This window comes from Lycium barbarum, chromosome 2 (genome assembly GCF_019175385.1).
Source record: "Lycium barbarum isolate Lr01 chromosome 2, ASM1917538v2, whole genome shotgun sequence".
Classification (NCBI taxonomy): Eukaryota; Viridiplantae; Streptophyta; class Magnoliopsida; order Solanales; family Solanaceae; genus Lycium; species Lycium barbarum.
The window spans coordinates 22,287,588-22,309,105 of NC_083338.1; the positions used below are offsets into that span (position 1 = coordinate 22,287,588).

General features: G+C 35.0%; 1 protein-coding gene across 1 annotated transcript; it reads left to right on the plus strand.

Annotated features, from left to right (window-relative positions):
- The first annotated feature begins 17,451 nt into the window (after window positions 1-17,451).
- Window positions 17,452-21,101, plus strand: LOC132629404 (IQ domain-containing protein IQM2-like). The gene is made up of 9 exons (XM_060345064.1): window positions 17,452-17,606; window positions 18,273-18,700; window positions 18,942-19,056; window positions 19,147-19,212; window positions 19,305-19,393; window positions 19,484-19,574; window positions 19,679-19,918; window positions 20,021-20,122; window positions 20,212-21,101. Exons 2-9 carry the CDS (start codon window positions 18,321-18,323, stop codon window positions 20,857-20,859), a joined length of 1,731 nt encoding a protein of 576 aa, XP_060201047.1. The 5' UTR covers window positions 17,452-17,606; window positions 18,273-18,320; the 3' UTR covers window positions 20,860-21,101.
- Window positions 21,102-21,518: the final 417 nt, after the last annotated feature.

The window sequence follows — 21,518 nt, forward strand, 5'->3', positions numbered from 1 at the left end:
GGAAAGTATGTGATTTTATTATAGTTTATGTGATTATGGGAATGGAATTGTTAAAGTGCAAATTGTGGTTGTTGTTGATGAAATTGGAAGATGAAAAATGTATTGTGAATGTTGTGTTGAAGGTTGGAGATTTCGGATGAATTCTAGTCTTGGTGGGATTTTTGTATATTTTGTAGAATGATATAAAATGGTTTTGAATTGCACTTGAATGATCTTGAATTGGTAGTGAATATGTAAGAGTCGATATCGGCTTGAAAATTCGTAGTTGAATTGAATGTTGATGAATTATGTTGGAAGGAAGGTTACTAATGTTAGAATGTGTTTTGAATTGATTATTGATGTTATTGGTATGGTTGTTGGTATTGTTGGTATGGTTGTTGATGAATTTGGCCGAGTTTAATTCTCGGGGATGTTGAATTACAGGGGAGATACTGCCGAAATTTCTGTAGACAAGTACTAATTAGAATTAAACTCCTAAGTACTTGTAGCTAATTTTTGGGTAATTCATAATATTATTGTAGATATTGGAGAGCCCGAGACTTGAGTCGGGATTTGTTTGGCGAGTGATCGAGATTTGGTAGTGAGCGATCGAAGTATGTAAAGCTTACCTTTCTTCCTTTTTGACATGACCTTTATGAAATAAACGAATGACATATATGTATGCTCTAAAGAAAATTCTACTCCTAGAGCCACTAGGATGGCCTATGTTTTTTATTTCCATAAACTATTTCATATGACTTGACACATGCCTATGATGCTTGAAGTGTTAATCGATACGTTTCCGGATGTGGTTTGAAAAATATTTGATATGGACAAAGTTTGGATATGTATATTTCGGATATGTGCATATGATTCTAAGGCTCTGTTTGAAGTACTCTATAATGTTATTTGAAAGCTCCTTAATATAAATGATACTTAATTTTCAGAAAAATGACCTATGATGTGTTTTTTGAAAGTTTTGTAATTTAAAAGCCCGCAACTTTTGTATACTAATTCTGATGGACTCGATACTTACTTTGAGCCTTATGATATGAGTATATATATGTATTTATTCGTCGAGTCTCGGAATTTAATTATGTATATGCATATGGTTTTCGCACCACTCCGCTCGTGCCTACTACTATGATGTCGTTCACCGGATCCCGGGCCGGTTTTGTGATCGTGCGCACTATGTGATATTCGGCAGTATGATATGTTACGGTTCCCGAGACCTCGCCATAGGGCCGGGTACTGCCTATATATGGCGTTATGATGTGATATGGCATATGGTATGTTCTGGTGTTGTGATATGTACGATGATACGATATGTTCGGGGATTCTACAGAGATATGAAACCTTCTGGAGTATGATGTGTGGTGGCGCCAGCGTCGGAGTGGCGGCCACGTTCCTGAGCCTTATGCATGATTTTTATTTGCATGATATATACATATATTTTTTGCACAAATTTTGATATACTCATTCTGTATCCATAATCTGTACTCCTCACTTCGGTTATGATTCGGATTTCTGTATTTCATGCTTTGCATACTCAGTACATATTTCGTACTGACCCCCTTTCTTCGGGGGCTGCGTTTCATGCCCGCAGGTACGGACGCTCGTTTTGGTGATCCTCCGGTATAGGATACATATTCTGCCACTTGGATTACTCCTTTTGATCCGGAGCTCATATTTTTGGTACATACCTTCTGTTATACATATTTTGTATATATGACTATTTGGGTACGGCGGGGCCCTGTCCCGTCATATGTTCTGTCATGGTTTGTAGAGGCCTGTAGTCATATATGTGGGTCATGGGTCATGTTTGTTCGTTTGTGATTATGATCTGCGTCTTAATGCGGTCCCGTTTGCTATTATGGCCAAAACGGCCCATTTGTCTGTATATGTGTGTATATCTGGGCGATGTGTATTCTGCCAGCCTATCGGATTTGATATGATGTTTCTGTACGGGCGACCGCTTAAGATAATATTTGTTTTCAGTATCTGCTTATAATATCGTATGTTAAGTTTGAATAAATCTTTGATATGTCGATCTGGTACGTAAGTCTGTCTGGGTGTCCAAATAGGGCACCAGTCGCGGCCCATGGGGCTGGGTCGTCACATCTATGATATGACGAGTTCAAACCCGAGAGCCAACTCCCAAATGTCTAACTGGGAAGCTTCCACTCTCTCTGTGTCCAGGTGCCCTCGTTGGCGCAGGTGCTCTTCTTCCCCGAACAACATCCTCGGCTATGGTCTTTGTTACACCCCATAGTTTCATATGTTGAGATTCGAGCTACCTTTCAGGAAATATGTGAGCTTATGTGTTTAACTTATGGTTATAAGGATTTAAGTTCATATAGTATGAAAGGATTGAAGGGCAAGTGAATTAAGGAAATTAAATTTGTCGGAACTTGGAAGAAAATATGAGGGGCAATTTTGGCCCAAATTGGAGAAAGAATATATTTTAGTAGATTAGGAGTTTTGAAGCAAAACACAAGCCTAAAATGAAGTTCGTCGAGTCTAGTTTCTAACGCAACAAACCTCTTGTCGATAGGACATCGGAGTAGAGAATTATGGACGTTACAAGTTCAGCTGACAGAGCAGAAACGCGTGCTACAGTACTGCTACAGTAACCGAGTTGCTACAGTGACCCTGACCCGAATTTGAACTAATATAAAAAGGGCTAGCCCCCCTCTTTTTCAGCCAAAAAACCTCTTCCAAATTGTTCCAAAATCCTCTAGAAATTTCCCCAACTTCCAAACCCAAATTTCAAGCGTAAATCAACAATAATTCCCGAATTCCGGTTCAGGCAATGTATAGTTGCGAGCATAGAATTGTATAGCGACGCATGTGGTTCAAGTTTAAGGTGAATAAAGTGAAGTTCTTCTACTATAAGGTATGTTCTTGCTATTATTTACATGATTAAGATGATATAAAGGGTTAGTAATTCTTGGAAAGGAAAGAATCATAGGAGAAAATCATAAAGAGTTGAATATAATTCTTTGATTATGGTATTATGGATGTTGTTATGGTTGGTTTGAATGTTGGAGAAACATCATGTGGGATGTTTTATGGAATATATTGGTATTGATATGGTTGTTGATGTTGTTGGTACTATTTGGGAGTTGTTTTGGTATTTGGAGGAGGTAAAGAATATAGGGGAGATGCTGCCGAAATTTCGGCAGATTCTAGAAAGATTTATTTGAAAGACTAAGACAAGCGTATAAAGGTGAGTCTAACAATAGTATAAATTTTCTTGAATATAGATTTACGAACCTGGGAGGACAAGCGTTGAGTAGTTAAAGTTAAGGCGACCAAAAAGGTATGTTAAGGCTAAACCTTTCTTTCTAAAGGCATGATTCCTTGTTGTAAACCTTTGTACTATATCCATAATATCGTTGCTTCCACAAATGCTAGAAGCCTATGAATCTCATGATCCTTATGATATTATTGAGCTTATTCATGACCTTTGGAATTATTCATTGTGATTGATCTCACCTTATGATAATTGTTCCTTCAAGGTGAGATATAGCGATGACGATAGTTCCAATAATCCAATGAGTTTAGGAAGGTGTCTTAAGGAATGTTTTGTGGGACATGAATAGAGTGCTAGTAGAGGGTCCCTAATGAAGTATTTAATGTTCGAAGAGAGGGTTATGTTGTATCTTAGGACTTGGTTAATGTTTAGTCAAGCGGGAAGAAGTACCAATGGCCTGAGTTGTGCTTATAAGTCTTATGTAATTATGTAGACCCTACTAGTTAAGTGATGACCACGGGAAGGGCATAGAGATTACTTGTAGATGTTTAGTTATGATGTTGATTATAGTTACCACTGGTCTACGACCAGTCGGGCAGATGTTACCACCGGAGTACGGCCGGTTGGGCAGATGTATGTATGTATGTATGTATGTATGCACATATTTACCACTGGACTGCAGCCAGTCGGACAGTTACCACCGTGCTACGGCCGGTCGGGCAGTTACCGCTGATCAGTCGGGCAGTTACCGCTGATCAGTCGGGCAGTTACGCTCTACCGTCGGGCGATAATCGGACGGGCTATTGCCACCGGACTGCAGCCGGTCGGGCAGTTACCACTGATCAGTTGGGCAGTTAGTATAGGATGATTAGTAAGATAAAGGCACAGTACTGTACTTAGATATCGTTAAGCATGCAAGAGTATAGAGAGAGACATGTATCATATATGGATCGAGTTGCACGCCGCAACATATGTGCAGATAACGTTTGATGATAAGGTAACCAGGACTATGGTAGAGTATACAGACCTAGTAAAGATCGCAAGAAAATGAAGAGGTATGTATACATATGCTAGATTTCCATCGGTAGTTCAGAAATGCCAGGTTGATTCTTATTCTTCTCATCTTTAGTATGTGGCTATTTTGTTGCACTTTCCGCCTTGGTTACTCAGTACATTGCTCGTACTGACGTCCCTTTGCTAGGGCCGCTGTGTTTCATGCCCGCAGGTCTTGAGATACAGCTTGACGGATCTTTCAGTAAGGATACCAGCTCAGCAGGCAGAGTCATGGCGCTCCACTTGCTTCGGAGTTGCCCTGTGAGTCAGCATGGCTATATATGCATTTACATGGGTATGGCGGGGGCCTGTTCCGGCCAATTTATGTCATGTACTCCTGTAGAGGCTCGTAGACAGATATGCACAGTTAGATATCTTATAATTATCTCGACTGGTACTATGTTGTATCATTTTTATGGATAGCCTTACCGGCACATGCACTCGAGATTAGTTTGAATACGTAAGTATGTTATCTTTTGGGCTTGTGTCCCTATGGCTTATAGTACCTTGGTCTTATGACTCCTTTCGAGATACAGAAAACGTGAGTTACAGTTTGGTTCGCTCGGTTCCCGTAGGGTGCCGAGTGCCAGTCACGCCTTACCAAGGTTGGGGTGTGACAGTCTTTCCCTTGGAAGCTCTTCTCGTCTGAAGCCATAAAAATCAAGTGCTTTGGGTTGAGACATAATACAGGGGAATGAGGGTCAAAATGGTCGAGTTAAGAAATTACCGTGGCTTTTGCCTTTCCACCCTTCGGGTGCCATTCTCCTCCAAGAACGGCCTATGCTACTAGAATCTCGGAGAAGGGCAACCACCCATTCAATGATAGCCGTATCAAGCTCGGGTTCAACCGGATTTGGTGAAGGATTCCACGCCTCAGGAAAATCGGTAGACGATGGACGGTGAAGTTGAGCTGTGCGTATCATCACAAACCGGTGAAGCCACCCTCGGTCATAATCATCTTCGAGGTCAATCAGGCTTCGACTTCACCGGGGAAGCAGATGAACAATCCCCCTCAGATAAACCGAGGTATGTATATATGAAGTAAATGGTCAAGGGTGAAGGCGACCCCGGCTATATTAGCCAACTTCTCAATACAGTACACTAGTCTCCAAATCTGTGGGGCGATCTGTCCGAGACATATCCGATACCGACAACAAAAGTCCTCAATCACTCGAGGAACAGGGAGAGTAAACCCTATGGAAAAAGGATAAGTGTATGATAACGAGTAGCCGACAACATGATGATTTATTTTCACACCATTCCCAACAGGGCGAACGTCAACATCTGTGCCTAAGTTGCAATCTTCCCTGACTGCGGTAATGGTGCCATCATCGATACAAGATTCAAACTTTTACACTAAAAAAATGATAAAAAATTTTGCAGTCGATCGTATAGCTAAATCCCAACGGGAGGATATCGGCAGCGAGAGATTCTAGCTCCTTATCAGAACCGGCGGGTCCCGTTGACGGCGAGAACGAATGCTGATCTTCACCCCGAGTCAATAATGGGACGTGAGCCATATTCGTGGCAGGTTTTCCTTAGCAGTGAATGATCACGCCCTGATGGAAGAAGATCCAAAGTCCGGGGAGTGCTACGAGTTCAATACGGGAATCGCAGTAAGGTTTTTTGAGGATAAGCAAAGTTAGATTTGAAGAAGCACAGATGCATGAGAAAAGAAGGGTACATGGGTTTTATATAGAAAGGAAATCAAGGGGTCTTATAGCGAATCAAGGATTCTGACACAAGGAGGTCTCCCAAAAAGGATTTGGCGGCTAAGTAATAATGACCTAGCATCGGGCAGAGTAAAATGTTGACTAGAAGGTCTTGTCCTAGATAGTTGGAGGCAGCCGCTTAGCTTTATTTGGGTCCATTTCCCGCCGTCAAAATTTTCACCTCGGGAAATGGGGGGACTATCTGTATACGGGTAAAACCAAAGATATGGACATGCTCGGTTTCCCATTGTCATGGTTATGTTCGGGCAAGATACGACCGACTTATCGAGGATAAGGCTCCAAGCTCGATCCGGAACAAGGCATTAAAACAGAGGTGGTTAACCACCATAAGGAGAAGACCGGAATATCCGCCCTCAGCCGGATATTTCGGCATCAATCTCGGCAATAACTGTCACCAGATTTCTTTTCCTTACTTAGAATTTTACTAGGGTTGGGACTCCTCTATTGTATAAAGTGGAGGTCCCCATTCATTGTAGGGGGTTCAGCGACCGAAAGAAAGAGAGAATTCATGTACTAAAGCAATAGAATCATCTGAGTTCATTCATATTCTTTAAGATTGTCTTCATTATTCATTGGGTAAACACCCGGTAAAAGGGTTCGACCTCGGTTCCGGTACCCGAGGTTTGTCATCATTAATATTTGGTCAGATCTGCACCTTTTATTTACTTATTCGTTTATCTTGTAATCTCATCGCGAATTGAATTAAGCCACATATCTTTGGCATCACGCATAAATTTAATTGTTCTCCATTTTAAGGTTAAACAGAATTTATTTTCGTGTTCAAGCTATTAAGAAGGTTGTTGAGAGAAAGAAGTGATTCCATACACTTCAATTTCTTGGCTGTAGTTATATGTCGGCAAAGGATACTAACATCCATGTTACTCACCTACCATTAAAAGTGGATCTCTTGTAAGTTATAATCAATCCTTACTTCTAGAAAGTAGTTTTAAAATGGTAAAATAAAGTAATTTAATCAGTGGACTTATTAATAGGTCAAATACTTTGGAAACAAAAAATGAATAGGTCAACAATCAAAGCGCATACCCTTTGTTCAGCAAAAGTTTTGTAGGATTAAACCACCGTCACTTATAATGAAGTCCCACTTTCGAGTAACAATTTCAATCTCAAATAAAATAAAACTAGCCTTTGTACATAATTCTATCAAAGGTAGGAGCAGTGTTTTAAAAGGCAGTTTCAAGGCTCGCCTCGGGGTTCGCCTTGGGGCGGGCCACTGACAAAACGCCTCGAGGCTCATGTGCGGGGCTTAGTTCTTGTGAGGCTTACGCCCTAAACACGCCTAACGCCCAACGCTCGGGGCTCGCCTAACAGTTCTTACACAAATTATATGTTAAAGTCCTTAATTAGAATCGTTGACCCTTACAATTCTTTAACAAATGAATGATACTTAATAGTTTTTTCATCTATAGAAATAAGAACATTAGGTGTAACTCAAATAACAAGTCGTAGTATTGCATACATTTGAGAACATCGTGAGAGTGAATATCACTTTATATTTCTTTTAAAAATACATAATTGAATTGTAAATTTTTACTTGTCATTGGTCTTTTGTCCTATGTATCAAAATTATCATATTTCATTATTTCGCTATTTGAAAATAAATTTATTTTTATTCACGAAGGAGTTACGTTTTAATTATAACACTGAGATAAAATGAATAAGATGATAGCAATATTGTTTTAAGAAATTGTGATTTTTTCATTGTTTGAAAGTTAGGATGTTATAGTTGATTTGCATTTCATAATAGCTTTTATTTCATTGTATTGTTTATACTTGTAAAATTATGTTATATATAATTACAATTTGTAAGTGGCGTATAATGGATTGCTTTGATTAGTTTTATATATATATATATATATATATATATATATATATATATATATATATATACACATACATTTTTCTTTTATTTTTTATGTAATTTTACCTATTTAAAAGTATTTATCGTAATTATATTATTTATGAAATACTAAAAATTAAATACTTATGGGGCTTACGCCTCGTGCCTCGGGGCTTACGTCTCGATGAGGCATATGTAAAACGCCCCGCCTTACTCTCCCGCCTTTTAAAACACTGGGTAAGAGAAGACTTTAAAAGTATATAGAATTCAAATTGTGGGACCTTTGCATATTGGGGTTAACGATTAACTTATTTGGTAAACTTTCTGTCTTTCACCGTTGAAGTGTGTAGTTCAAAAATTATTAATGTAGTACTCACCCTATTCCTTTTTACTTGGCATTACTTTTAGGATTCTTTCCATTTTATTTTACTTATTTTTTATAATTAAAAATATTTATTTCTTTTCACTCGTATATTTTAACAAATCAAGAGAAATTTATTATTTTTCTATATATTAATCTTATTATTAAGTAACAACATAAACCATTAATAGTCAAACTTAGATTTTTCAAAACATAATCAATAAGGTTAATTTTATAAAAAAACAAACCCCTAATACATAATTTCTTAAGTAAAATGCCAAGTCAATATTGTAAAAAAGGAACAAACGAAGTGTTTATTAGATTATTATTTTATTAAATTAACATTATTAATTATGCTTTGTAAATCTAACATTATTAATTATGCTTTGTAAATCTAACTTTAAATACTAGTACATTAAGTAGTTATATAACACTAAGGATAATATTGAAAGAAAATAATAAACATCTCTTAGTTTGTTAAAATGAACAAATAAAAATAAAATTATTTTTAATATAGAAAACACGTAAAAAGGCATAGCTTGAGTAGCTGGTATCCATCTTCCTATTATCCCTCTCTTTCCCGATGTAATAATAGAATTATTATTTTTTAGATTAAAAAGTCGTAGTGGGGAGTATATTTTGGTGCAATATTTTAGGCAACGACTTTTTGAAACTTGATGTAGACTTTTAGAGTAAAAACAAGGAGTGGACGAAATCAACAAAATCACAAGTCACTTTGGTTCTCCTTAAAAAAAAATAAAGGAAGACAACGTAGTTTAGTTTACAACTCGACACGCGCCTGTCGTACCCCGTTTTGTTGTGCTGTAATATTGGCGGCACTTTATTTACAACTCGTCGGCAGTCCAATATGACTAGTATTACACAAGCGCGTTTTGGGTGAAGTTAGGAAAGACGGGTATTTAATTGGATGTAGTGCATCCAGCTGGTTCTCTTACTTACTCTCTTTACTTCGACTCCAGGCGGTTGTTTTAAGTATTCTAAAACTTTTTCAAAATTTACTCAATCAAGTATTAGGGCCTGTTTGGCCATGCAATTCAGAGGCTTAGATTTCATCCACCAGATGGTTTGACTTTTCATAATTCAATCTTTGATAATAGAAGGGAGCATGCCGCTTTAGAAATGAAAAAAACTCAAATTTAAAATTTTGATTTGGTATCGGCATTTATGTATGACATTTAAACAAAACTTCAATTATAAATTGAAATTTTGATTTCACATCTCAAATTCACCTAAAAGGCACAATTTCAATTGCAAGTTTGTAATTTCATTTTTTAAGAATTTAAAATTTGACTCATAGGTTTATTTTTTTAAAAACAAATTTCATAATTTTTAAATTTTATAGAAAAGGACCTATGCCTGACATCAAGAGATTGTGTTGTACAATGTGAGAGGCTGGAGAAGGAGTAACCTCTGAAGGGGAAACTTGGTGAAGTCGACATTCTGGTTGAGAAAGGAGAGGAATTTGAGTAGGTGTGCAGAGGATTTTTTTTTTCCGGCGACTGAGTTTTCTTTTCTTTGCTAAAAGTCTTGAAAGAAGAAGAAGAAGAAGCGTGAAGCAAAGCGTGAGCTGGGTGGCGTAGCTTTATAGACAAAAAAATTATATCAAAGGTAATCATTTGCCTCGGTACTCGGTGAAGGGGGTGCATATCGACATCCACTGGAAGCATGACACGTGCACCGAATGTTCAAAGTGAAGGGATATGTATTTTGTCAATCGTCAGAAACGATTTGCTTGAGAGTTGTTGAAACCTTTCCACTTCCTGGTCACACTTGTTCGAGTCCCCGGGAAGTGGGGGACTATCTGTATTGGGGAAAATTCGTAGAACACAACTAGACGAATAGTATGGCGACATGTGTCAACGGGGATGAGTTAGCTCCAAGTCAACACTCAAGTGCTTCCGGGGGTGATCAAATGACCCCAGAGGCTCGAAGAGACTTGTGTTCCGGGGGATCGAGAATCTGATGGAGTATCAACTGATGAGACCAACGATCAATAGTTACAAAAAGACACTTTGCACCATCCGCGGGATATTAATATGCTTTATTTTTTATCATTACTATGACATTAATTTGTAATATCAATTAGGGCATAATTCATGGAATATCCACCCCTGAGTCAAAGTATAAGTAGGGTTTATCATTTCAGTGTAAAGATATACATACTTGATATTTGCCTTACTCTCTCACTTTTCATTTCAATTTAGCTTAGCAGTACTGCGAATAACAGACTTGCCTGGAGTTTCTAGCTCAAAGCTCCTCCACGGCTCAGGCTATCTCGATTCTTTACTTTCAATTATATTTCGTTTCTATTGATCATTAACTGCAAATTACATTATTATTTTGGTCATTTTAATTTACGTGTCCTAGATCACGTATACAAATTTAACTGTACCAATTTACGAGTAAACACAAATGTTCACATATTTTATGATAATTTAAAAAGTCAAGTTCTTTGACAACTGTTATTTAAAACAACGGGTACTCTACCATGGAAGGGAAAGAGGTAGCAATGAAGAAAAACCCCTCCTCACCTTGCAATCATGATAGACTGAGGCGGATTAAAGATTTAATTAAGCTTTATTCAACCTTTAAAGTTTTAGTGTGATTTTATTATATTTTAAAAGTTATGAGTTTATATCTATTATTTGTTGAATTTTTGTTGATTTTTGCACTTAAATTTATGCTATACGTTGAATTAATGAGTTCAGATAAATCTGATCGATGTCGTGCTCAATATCCGCCTTCCGATGATAGGATCATGCTATACCAAAGATTGACATATAATTAGGTTATCTGATTAAGCTAAGGTGAGTGGTGAATTGGTGTGCAATAAGAGAATGTGACATTAATATATGTGATGAAACAACAACGTGAATATACGATGGGATATGGTTGTCTCTCATGCCAGTAGGGACAAGACGTCGTGGTTCGTTTTCATACCTACACGTGGATCTCTGACTACTTGTACGGTACAACGTACCCATCATATGATCATATTAGGAAGATAAAAGACTACGGTATTTGTACTTAAAACAATCAGTTAGGTTTGCATGCATGTAGATCCCATAATATGACAGTTGTATATGACGAGTTATTATTTCTGTAATGTGATTTTATTAATGAGAAATTGAGATTTTCTTTTCTATTTTATAGGAAGTCTATGTAAAGAGACAACATAGGCTTCAAGAATTAATGTTGGTTTTAGGATTTGACTATGTGTTTTAAGCTCGATGAAAGTGGATCCTAAGATTCTTTAGGGCGACGCGTTACAAGTACTTGTGTTTTTCTAATTCGATCTACATCTCTAGTTTCTCTGTTAAAAGGCATTTACAGAATTTTTTAATGCAGCATGCATGTGCATTCGAACTTCGAAGTGTAAGCGTTGCAAATCATGAGAGATGTACACTCGACTCAATATATAAATGCATGATCAACGTCTTTATATAAGTACTGATATTTATTCTATTTCAATTTATGTGATTTTTTTTTAATCAGACATGAAGAAAGTAAAACTTTTGAAATCTGTAGTCTAAATTAAATTAGAAAAATTTGTGTAGCTATAAATTTAAAAATCCAAAAGTTAAATAAATTTAATATTGTAAAAATATTTTGAGTTTAATGTCTTTGTTTTTTTATACTTCAGATTTATATTTAGTTTATGTTCAATATTAAGTTAACCCCATTTGAGTTTGAATTATAATTAAAATTAATAATTATATAATTAAATCACTTTTGAATGCTTACTAATTTAGCTAGTAATGCTTATACTTTTCTTAGTTAATTAATTTATATAATATTGATTTTTTAATGGCAATAGCACTACGCGTCGAACTAAACACTTAAGAGCCAATTCAGATTCAACTCAACTCTAGCTCGGTTGTACTTTGATTAAGCTTGATTGAGCTCGATTCAGCTCATTACTGTAAAATGCAGTGTTGAGCTCGATTCAGCTCATTGTAGCTATGAAACTCGGTTGGGTTCGGCTCGCTCAGATCAATGGCAAACTATTTAACTCAGTTCTTTTCTAAAATCTTGCGATGATCAACTCCTTTTTACATAAAAATAGTATATTTGAATTAATTTTGAATTGAAAAATTCTTGCAATATATAATTAGCTCACTTTGTAGTACATGTAAATAACCTTTTAGGGCATTTTAATGATTTTAACTGAAAATTGCTTATTAACACTATATTACTAAACAAATCGGCTCTCTCATGATTAATTTCAACAATTTCAAATACGTAATTATTTATTTATGAAATCAGTTTAAACATTTTATACTATCAATCTTGGAGGCAGTTATAACTTATACCTATTATCCCATGGCTCAGGCATTAAGTTAGGTCAAGATTACTTATAATATCAGTGTACGTAGTGTTATATATAAGTGTAATCACCATGACAATACTGTATTTTTTAATCTATTTTTGTATTATTAAACAAAACGGAGGGGCGGTGGGTGACTTTAATTTACTTAATTATATTTTTAGCATATTACCTTATGTAGATTTGTTTTCATACGTCGTGTACAGAAAAATTCTTTTTAATAATGAGTGATAGCTAGTGAAACTTGAATCTAAAAAATCTGCATAATTTAATATCATATTGAAACACGTGATAATTACCTCATTTAAAAGCTCAATAGCGCTTCAAATTAGGGTACACTTCTATTTAGTTAATTTTATATATATATATATATATATCTGTCGAGTATGACACTTCAAAATTCATTTAATAATAAGTGGGGCAGCGAAACTTAAATTTAAAATTTCTATATATTTTAATACTATATACAATTGTGAAACAATTTCATTTAAAAATATGACTCAATAACTTGTTAAAAAGAATACACTTCTATTTATTTAATTATATATCTTACTCGAGTCCAAACACAAAATGGGGAACCATTCCACATGTCAACCTTCATGCTTAGAACAAGAATTTCTTGGATTCGTATTCATCCTCTTCTTTCGGTAAGTTTGAAACGTAACATTTTGTAGTACAAATTAGCAAGACCTTTTAATGTTCCAATAGATCATAGAAAGAACTTCAAGATTTGGTACAGAAATGAGAAAAAGAACTGGTAAAAGTACTGTTTGTCAACCACAAAATTGAATGCGCAACTTCCAATAATTTCTGCATACATTTAATATTATTAAACGTATAGAATAATTTCTAGGACAGGTCATATGATTATATCAAAGTGGCAGTATGTGCGTAAAGGTTTGAATGTTTCTTTGCATTGAGTAAATTGATCTGTCCTTTTCGACTTATCTAAAAAAATTTGTTGGTATTAACTCATCAAACCTCTCTTTATTTTTTCTTTATGGGATTTTCTAGTCAAACCTCAAATAGTGGGTCATCCAAGAAGCATGTATGGAAGTTTCAAAAAGCTTAGAGGTTTCACTTTCTCTAATATATATGCTCTATTAATTTCAATGTTCACCAACACAAAAGTAACTATCCAGAACACATGAAACCTAAGCAAATGCATCATCAAATTATTGTAACACTTAAAATTCCTATATGGAATTAAAGGGTGTATAATAAATTGTCATAATATAAACAACATCACTAGTTACATTATAGCATTTTAGTGAACAGTAGCGGAGCCAGGATTTTCAATAAGGGGGTTCAAAATATAAAAAAGTAAACATACGAAGAAGCCAAAGGGTTCAACATCTACTATATATACATAAAAAATAATTTTAAGCATGTATAAATAGTATTTTTTTCCGCCGAACCCCCTCACCTATGTGGCTCCGCCCCTGTTAGTGAAGCGTAATTGGTTGTATTAAATATATGCATATTTTAAGTTATGGGGGAATATATGCACTCTTTTATGCAAGATAGAAGGTGAAAAAATAAAATATATGAAAATTAACATATTTAAAACCAAAAGTGTCCTAATTATGCAGAAAATTAAAAGACAACATTTCATGTATTGTTCTTTGCATAACAATCCTTATATTATTGTCACATAATAACAATCCCTTCGTTTTTCACCGCATAAATAATCATTACATTATAATATGTGCATTTATAAATTGCCCGTAGTGATTTGTTTAATTCTTTTTTAAAAAAAAAAAAGTTATGAGTAAATTTATGAACATTTCTATTCTCTCTTATCACTAATTGATGCTAAAAATTTGAGCAATTATTATATACTGTTTTCTCTGTAATATATAGCTCGTAAGTCATGCGACTAAATTAGTCAATTGTTATTAGTCTTTCATGATTTTTTTTAATAAGCTTGGAGGTTAAGCTACGTTTGGCGTTTACTTGGAGGCAGTGAAACTATCAAGTTTACGTCAGTAATGGCGATTCTAATATCTACAATATCAACGCTGATGTGTTGGAATTTCTATCGAACAAACTAGAATTTGACTTCAACAAGGAAATTGGACTTCCAAGTAAAAGTAATTTAATTATCTTCTTTCATATCTCCCAAATTGCTGGTAAATCTACACACACCCAAAACGCGCATAAAACTTTAACACGAAATATTAGATTGACTTTTTACTCATAAGTGTATTTTATATTAGATAAAATTATGAATATAATTAATTTTTAAAACGTTATTATTTCCTTATTCTTTACTTGACCTTTTTAATTAATTAAAAAAACTCATTAATTTCTTGTATGGTGACGTAATAATTTTCTAAAAAAGCCTTCACTATATTTTTTAGTGGTGACAATAGAAGTAGTAAATTTCTTTCAAAGTTTCCAAGTTTTTATTCAAATTTCTATGTTTGCAAAACGAGAAACATTCCAAAATACACATTTCTTGTTTTAAAATATTTATATTAATTTCTATAACTAATAAGATGAACACTTAAAATCTTATTTCTTTGTACGTACATCTTGTATTACCGTTATCCAGGATACACATACAATACACGAAAAATAGAGACTAGTAATCTTTGAAAATCATTTGCACTAAATGCGTTATTCATTTTTCAGAGGGTAAAAAAAGAAATCGTTATAACCTAAGCAAATGCATCATCAAACCATTGAACACCTAAAAGTTCCTGAATGGGAAGGGTATAAAAGATCATAATACACAGCTCACTAAGAAAAGGAAAAACAAATACACAATTCACTAGTTATAGCACTCTGGTGAATTTTACCTTAATTATTTGACAAATTTTCAGGAAAAGAAAGTATGAATTGTTTTTTTTTTTTTTTGTAGTTTAAATAGAGAAACTTAAACATAATGAGGATTCATAAAGTATCTTCGACTTGTTTGGTATTAAAGCACGCTATTGTTATTGCATGATCTTATCACTAATTCTTATACAAGAGTTATTGTATTTTTGATGATCTATTAATGAGTTGTAGTTTCATGCGACTAAATTAGTCATTGTGATTAGACGTATCTTGATCTTTTCTTGTTTAAAAAAAAAAAGAATCTTGGAGGTTAAGGTACGTTAGCGTTTACTTGGAGATGGTGAAGCTAGCAATTTACATCAGCACTGGCGATGTCTAATATCTACAAGGTCAACGTCGTTAGTGTTAAATCTCCTATTTGAATTATTAGTGTTTGACTTCAATATGAAGCTCAACTTCCAAGTAAAGGTATTTTCATTGCTTCACAATTTCGGTTAGTCTGTGTCGTTATAATAGATGAAATGAGGAGTAAACGCGTTATTATTTCTTTTGTGGGGGTAAAAAATAAAGTAATATTCTGCTGGTTCACTTTTACTTGTCCACTTTGAAATGTCGAGATATACAATTTTTTTTTTGTTTTATCCTTAGCATTAACTACTAATTCCCCATATTTATTCTCGAAGATTTTTTGAAATGCTAATAGTCATGGATATCATAGTGTCATGTCTGCTACTTCTCGATTCTGTGGCAATCATCTTGGTCTTTTTGTAATTTATTATTTTCTTAAAGAAAGTGCAATGTCCATAGTCGATAAGTAAAAATGAACGGATGGAATATTTAACTGCAGGCGGTTGCTTCTAAAATATAGCATTTTTATAAAGGCTTTTATAATCAACGATGTTTGGAGTTCTAATGAGATTGCTAATTTGATATGAATTTTGATCTTTTACATCATTTCTTCTTTTTTGATGACATGGGAATCCGCAGCCGCTAATTGCAGGCAAAAACAGTCGTAAATGAAGAAGAAGAAAAAAACAATATGAAGAGTGATATAAAAGTTAAACAAGGGAAACCAAAGGTGGTTAAAAAGAAGGAAATTACACTGTATGTTAATTAGGGTAACAATGATATCAAAATTGACCCACATTTTTAAATCTTACAAAAAATGACCCACTCCCTCCTCCTCCACCTCTCTCTCTCTCCCTCTCTTTCTCTGCCTCCTCTCCCTCTCGCCTCCTCTCTCTCGCTCTCTCTGCCGCACCTCCTCTCTCTCAATCACCGAAAAATCCACTCAGATCTAGTGGTGTGGCTGGTGGTTTTCGCCGGGGTTCTGGCGTGATCTCGTCGAGGGAGAGATAGAGATGAACGGGGACGGAGAAAGTCTGCTGCTGCTCGTCGGATGTCGTTGGTGGTGTTGGAGTTCGCCGAAAAATAAAACTCCGGCAATGGCGGGTGGCTGCTACAGCTCGACTGTTGGTGGTGTTGAAGTTAGTTTATGTATAATATTGTATAATAGTATATAAGAGGTGTGTATACACCCATATACACACCTCTTATACATTTTTATACACCTATTTATATATTGTATCTATCTTGTATAAAAGTGCAATTCTTATTCCGAATCAGTCCAGATCTATATTTATACCCACCTATACAATATTATATAATCTTGTAAAATGTGTATAAGAGCATATTATCGTGTATAATATTGTATAATTATATCTTTTAGTGTATATATACACATTATACACTTTCATACACCTATATGCGTAATGTACCTGTCTTTTGTATATAAGTGTACAACTTTATATAAAAGTGTTTTTGAGATATTTTTTTTCAATGTAAGTTTGGACTATATTTTTATAATGTAAGTCAGCAAATTGAACATTTAAGAAATTAATTTAGTTTGAAGGAGTAAAAATGGTCAAAGAATTCCAAATTTTTGGCGTCGTCCCCAAAAGTCTATTCCACGTGCTTACCCCACTCCTTCAACTAATACGAACACATCCCCTTTCTCTTTCTTTCATCACTATATGTATAAAATCAGCACATACGCAATCAGTATAAACATAACAACCCTCTTTACTTTCTTTTCTCCTATATAATTAATAACAACAAGCCAAGCTCAGAACTAAATAAGGCTATTGAATTCTCTTGTCCCATATCATTTATCAATCCACCATTACTCTCTTTTGCATCTCATTTTCTTTGTTCACGCTGCCTCTTACATTCAGGTAAAACTTCTATATGTCTGTATTCATTTCCTATGAAATTCTGGCTTTTGAGGGAATGTTTTCATTATGATCTGTCAAATGTGGATTTGCAGACATATGTTAGTATCTTCTATCTTTTTGAAAATCACTTTCTGATAAATGCGGTGCCTTGAAGTTCTTGTAATTTTAAGAGATTGAGAGAATATTTTAATGGACGAATTCTTTGTATTCTAGTTTTTAAGATGTTAAAAAGTTTATTTCTCAACTTTGGATCTTTTTTGCGATTTACCAAATGTGTGATGGGGTTATATAAGTATATACTTTGTTTCTTCCTTTCTTGTTTGTTACTTACATCCTTTTCTGGATTAAAAAAAAATCTGCTTTGGAACATTCTCTGCTTTTTCTTGGGACCAATATCTTTTTTGACCAGTCCAAATTTGTAAACTTCTCTTCTTGGCTATTTTTTTGCAAAAGTTGGTTTCATTTGGTATTCAATTTTTTCTCCTTGTAGTCCAAAATGGTAGTTAGTACAACTGCATAATATGGTTATCAAGTTTCCAAATCTGAAATATTCAACTGAAATGAATTAACCAAAGTTCAGCTGCATAATATGGTAATCAAGTTCTACATTTGACATTGGATCCAAATCTGAATTATTCAAACTACATATATATGTTTCTTTGGCAGGATTGGAGGTCTAAGAAGCGCCTATTCAAGATCCATTGTGAACGTCGTATGGGGATATCGTTTTCGTGCCCACTTGCTTCTCATATTGATTTGGAAAACAGTCTTGAATCTGTCATTGTCAAGTCTATCAACTTTGGTGACAATGATGAGCATAAGACACCATTACGATCTATTAGCTTCAAAAGCCAAGATTCTGAACCCATAGTGATGCAATCAGATGGTTCAGGAAATATGCTAATAGAAAAATCCATCAGCTTAAGGACTACAAAGGAAAATGTAATTGGCATGAATGAAGAAAGTCCGGAATCGCCATTGGCATATAGTAGCAGCCCAAAAGATGAAGCAGCTGTAAAGTTGCAGAAAGTATACAAGAGCTTTCGAACAAGACGAAAATTAGCAGATTGTGCTGTACTCATTGAGCAAAGCTGGTATGTCTTTTCTCCATAGAAAAGTTTTCTTTCTGTTTAAAAAGATGGATAATTACCTTTTTGGGCCGCCCTAAAAGATAATAGCCGGCAAATGTATGTGTTTTGTATATTAAATATACCTATATACATAAACATTTGTATACATATATGTATACATAAACAGTGTATATGTTTTGTAAAACCCACTTAAAATATTGTCTTGATTTCACATTGTCCTGATACCCTTTTCAATTTGTTACAGGTGGAAACTATTAGATTTCACAGAACTCAAACACAGTTCCATTTCATTTTTTGATCTTGAGAAGCATGAGACAGCGATTTCGCGCTGGTCAAGAGCAAGAACTAGAGCTGCCAAGGTAAATTTAGATCACATCACTTCTGTAAGTTATGCTTAAAATTTTCAATAGTCTATGAGTTTCACTAACCTTTTTTGTTTCTTCACGCAGGTAGGCAAAGGCTTATCTAAGAATGGTAAAGCCCAAAAACTTGCTTTACAACATTGGCTTGAAGCTGTAAGTAAATTGTTTATGCTATCTTGATTTTGTCTTTTTGGTCAATTTTATGTCATTTGGGACTAACTTGGAGGTGGTTATATATGTAATAGATCGATCCACGACATCGTTATGGACACAACTTGCATTTCTATTATGTTCAGTGGTTGCATTCTCAAAGCAAAGAGCCCTTCTTCTACTGGTAATTGTCTGAATAAATTTGTACAATTTTTTTAATGATCATATAACATAAAATTCTTCTTCATTTGCTAATCACTTTACTCTAAAGCAGGTTGGATATTGGAGAAGGCAAAGAAGTTAATCTTATTGAGAAATGCCCGCGATGGAAACTACAGCAGCAATGCATCAAGTACCTTGGTCCTGTATGTCTTAAGCCTATCTATCAGTCTTCTCATAAATAATTTCTTGCATATTTGATATTTTTAACTTTTACTTACCATGATTGGTTTATTTTCTTTGAAAATAGATGGAAAGAAAGGCTTATGAAGTCGTAGTGGACGATGGGAAGCTCTTGTACAAAGAAACTGGGAAGCTCCTTGACACTACTGGTGAAACAAAAGGTACTAAATGGGTATTTGTCCTAAGCACCTCTAAAACCTTATATGTTGGGAAGAAAAAGAAAGGAACATTTCAGCATTCTAGTTTCTTGGCCGGGGGCGCCACTTTAGCTGCTGGCAGGATAGTTGTGGAACAAGGAGTTTTGAAGGTATTGAATCGATACAAATCTTTCTTTCAATTTTGAATTAGCAGCATATGGATGAACATCCTCTCGATGCTAAGTACTCTTTTTCTTGTTTCGGCTAAGCAGGCTGTGTGGCCTCACAGTGGACATTATCGACCTACTCCAGAAAACTTTCAAGACTTCGTTTCGTTTCTCAGGGAGAACGATGTGGACCTAAATGATGTTCAGGTACAGAACTGCACTTTACGGTTTTTGAGTCATGATTTTCTGTAACATTCTAAGTTCCAATGCTGATTAATTAGTATCAAATGATGCAGCTTGATTCTATCGATGACGAAGAAGATTCTACTGGCAAGAAGAGTGGTGTATACCTTAGAGATAATGCTTCTGATGATGACATAGCTCAAAAGGATGATTTAGAAGACTCAACTTCAGATAAAAATGAGTTGAAAGAACAAGCAACTGTTGCTGCTACACCACTTACCAAGTCAAGTTCATCTCATTACTTCAGTGACAAATTGACTAAACTAAAAATTCCTATTAATGATGATTTACTCGAGAGATTGACGAACGAAAGTGCAGCTGTTAAATCCATTTCCAACTCAGATGGATATGAATCAGAAGAAGAACAAGAAAGTCATGAAGGAACAATTCCACAAGAATGTATATTGAAGAGGATAAATTCACACAAGGGAATGAAGTCATTTCAATTGGGAAAGCAACTGTCTTGTAAATGGAGTACTGGAGCTGGACCTCGAATCGGATGCTTGAGAGATTACCCCTCACAACTGCAATCCCATGCATTAGAAGAAGTTAACTTGTCCCCGAGGAGTGTTTGTCGTCTCAAGTTTTATTCAAGGGCATCAAGCTTTAGTAGGGAAATGCAAGTGCATTCTTCTCATACCAAGGTTCTATCCAATCACCTGTCTAGAACACATTCTTCTCCATTTTGTAAAGGACTCTAACATCATACTCATAGACATAGGTTTAGTTCTCATTCATTCATTTATTTATTGTGAATAGCAAAAATGACATAGGAATTCTTTCACATTTTTTCTAGGAATTCTTTGATAGTTTTTTCTATTCAATTTTGTATAAGATTCTTGTTCTTGATATCAGAAAGCAGGACTATATTGTAAAACTTTGCGAGTTCCAATACATTTTAGTTGGAAAAGAAAGAAATGATAAATAAGAAGAAGAAATTTTACTTTCATCAAAGTTTCCTTTTAGCTGAACATTTGAGCTTGAGAAGATGATATAGAGCTGCACTTTGGCAATATTTATAGAAAAGGAAACAAAGGGGGCATTCATTCAATATTCCTTCCTATAGATAGTTTATTTTCTGCAGAATTAACCTAAATAGTCGCCCACCCAACCATACCACTTAAATTATAATTAGTCGGCGGATGTATAACATATGTAGAATCCCTGTATAATATGTGTGTAACTGTATATAGTTAGTGTTACAAAGTAAACAGTGAATTCGGCCGGCTATTTGTGTAAAGATGTGCAAGTACCTGATTCCTGCCTTGTAAACTTTTCCACACTGCATTCTCTTGGTCCAAATGAATAAATATCCAGTATATTGACTGTGATCTAAACCTTAAATTGGCTACGATCGAAT

What these genes read in the sequence shown, in the direction of transcription:
- LOC132629404 (XM_060345064.1), top strand. Translation starts at nt 18,321, where the DNA reads ATGGGGATATCGTTTTCGTGCCCACTTGCTTCTCATATTGATTTGGAA. An exon ending in GCATCAAGTACCTTGGTCCT is followed by an intron (nt 19,575 to 19,678) that starts GTATGTCTTAAG and finishes CTTTGAAAATAG; the next exon opens with ATGGAAAGAAAGGCTTATGA. An exon ending in TGGACCTAAATGATGTTCAG is followed by an intron (nt 20,123 to 20,211) that starts GTACAGAACTGC and finishes CAAATGATGCAG; the next exon opens with CTTGATTCTATCGATGACGA.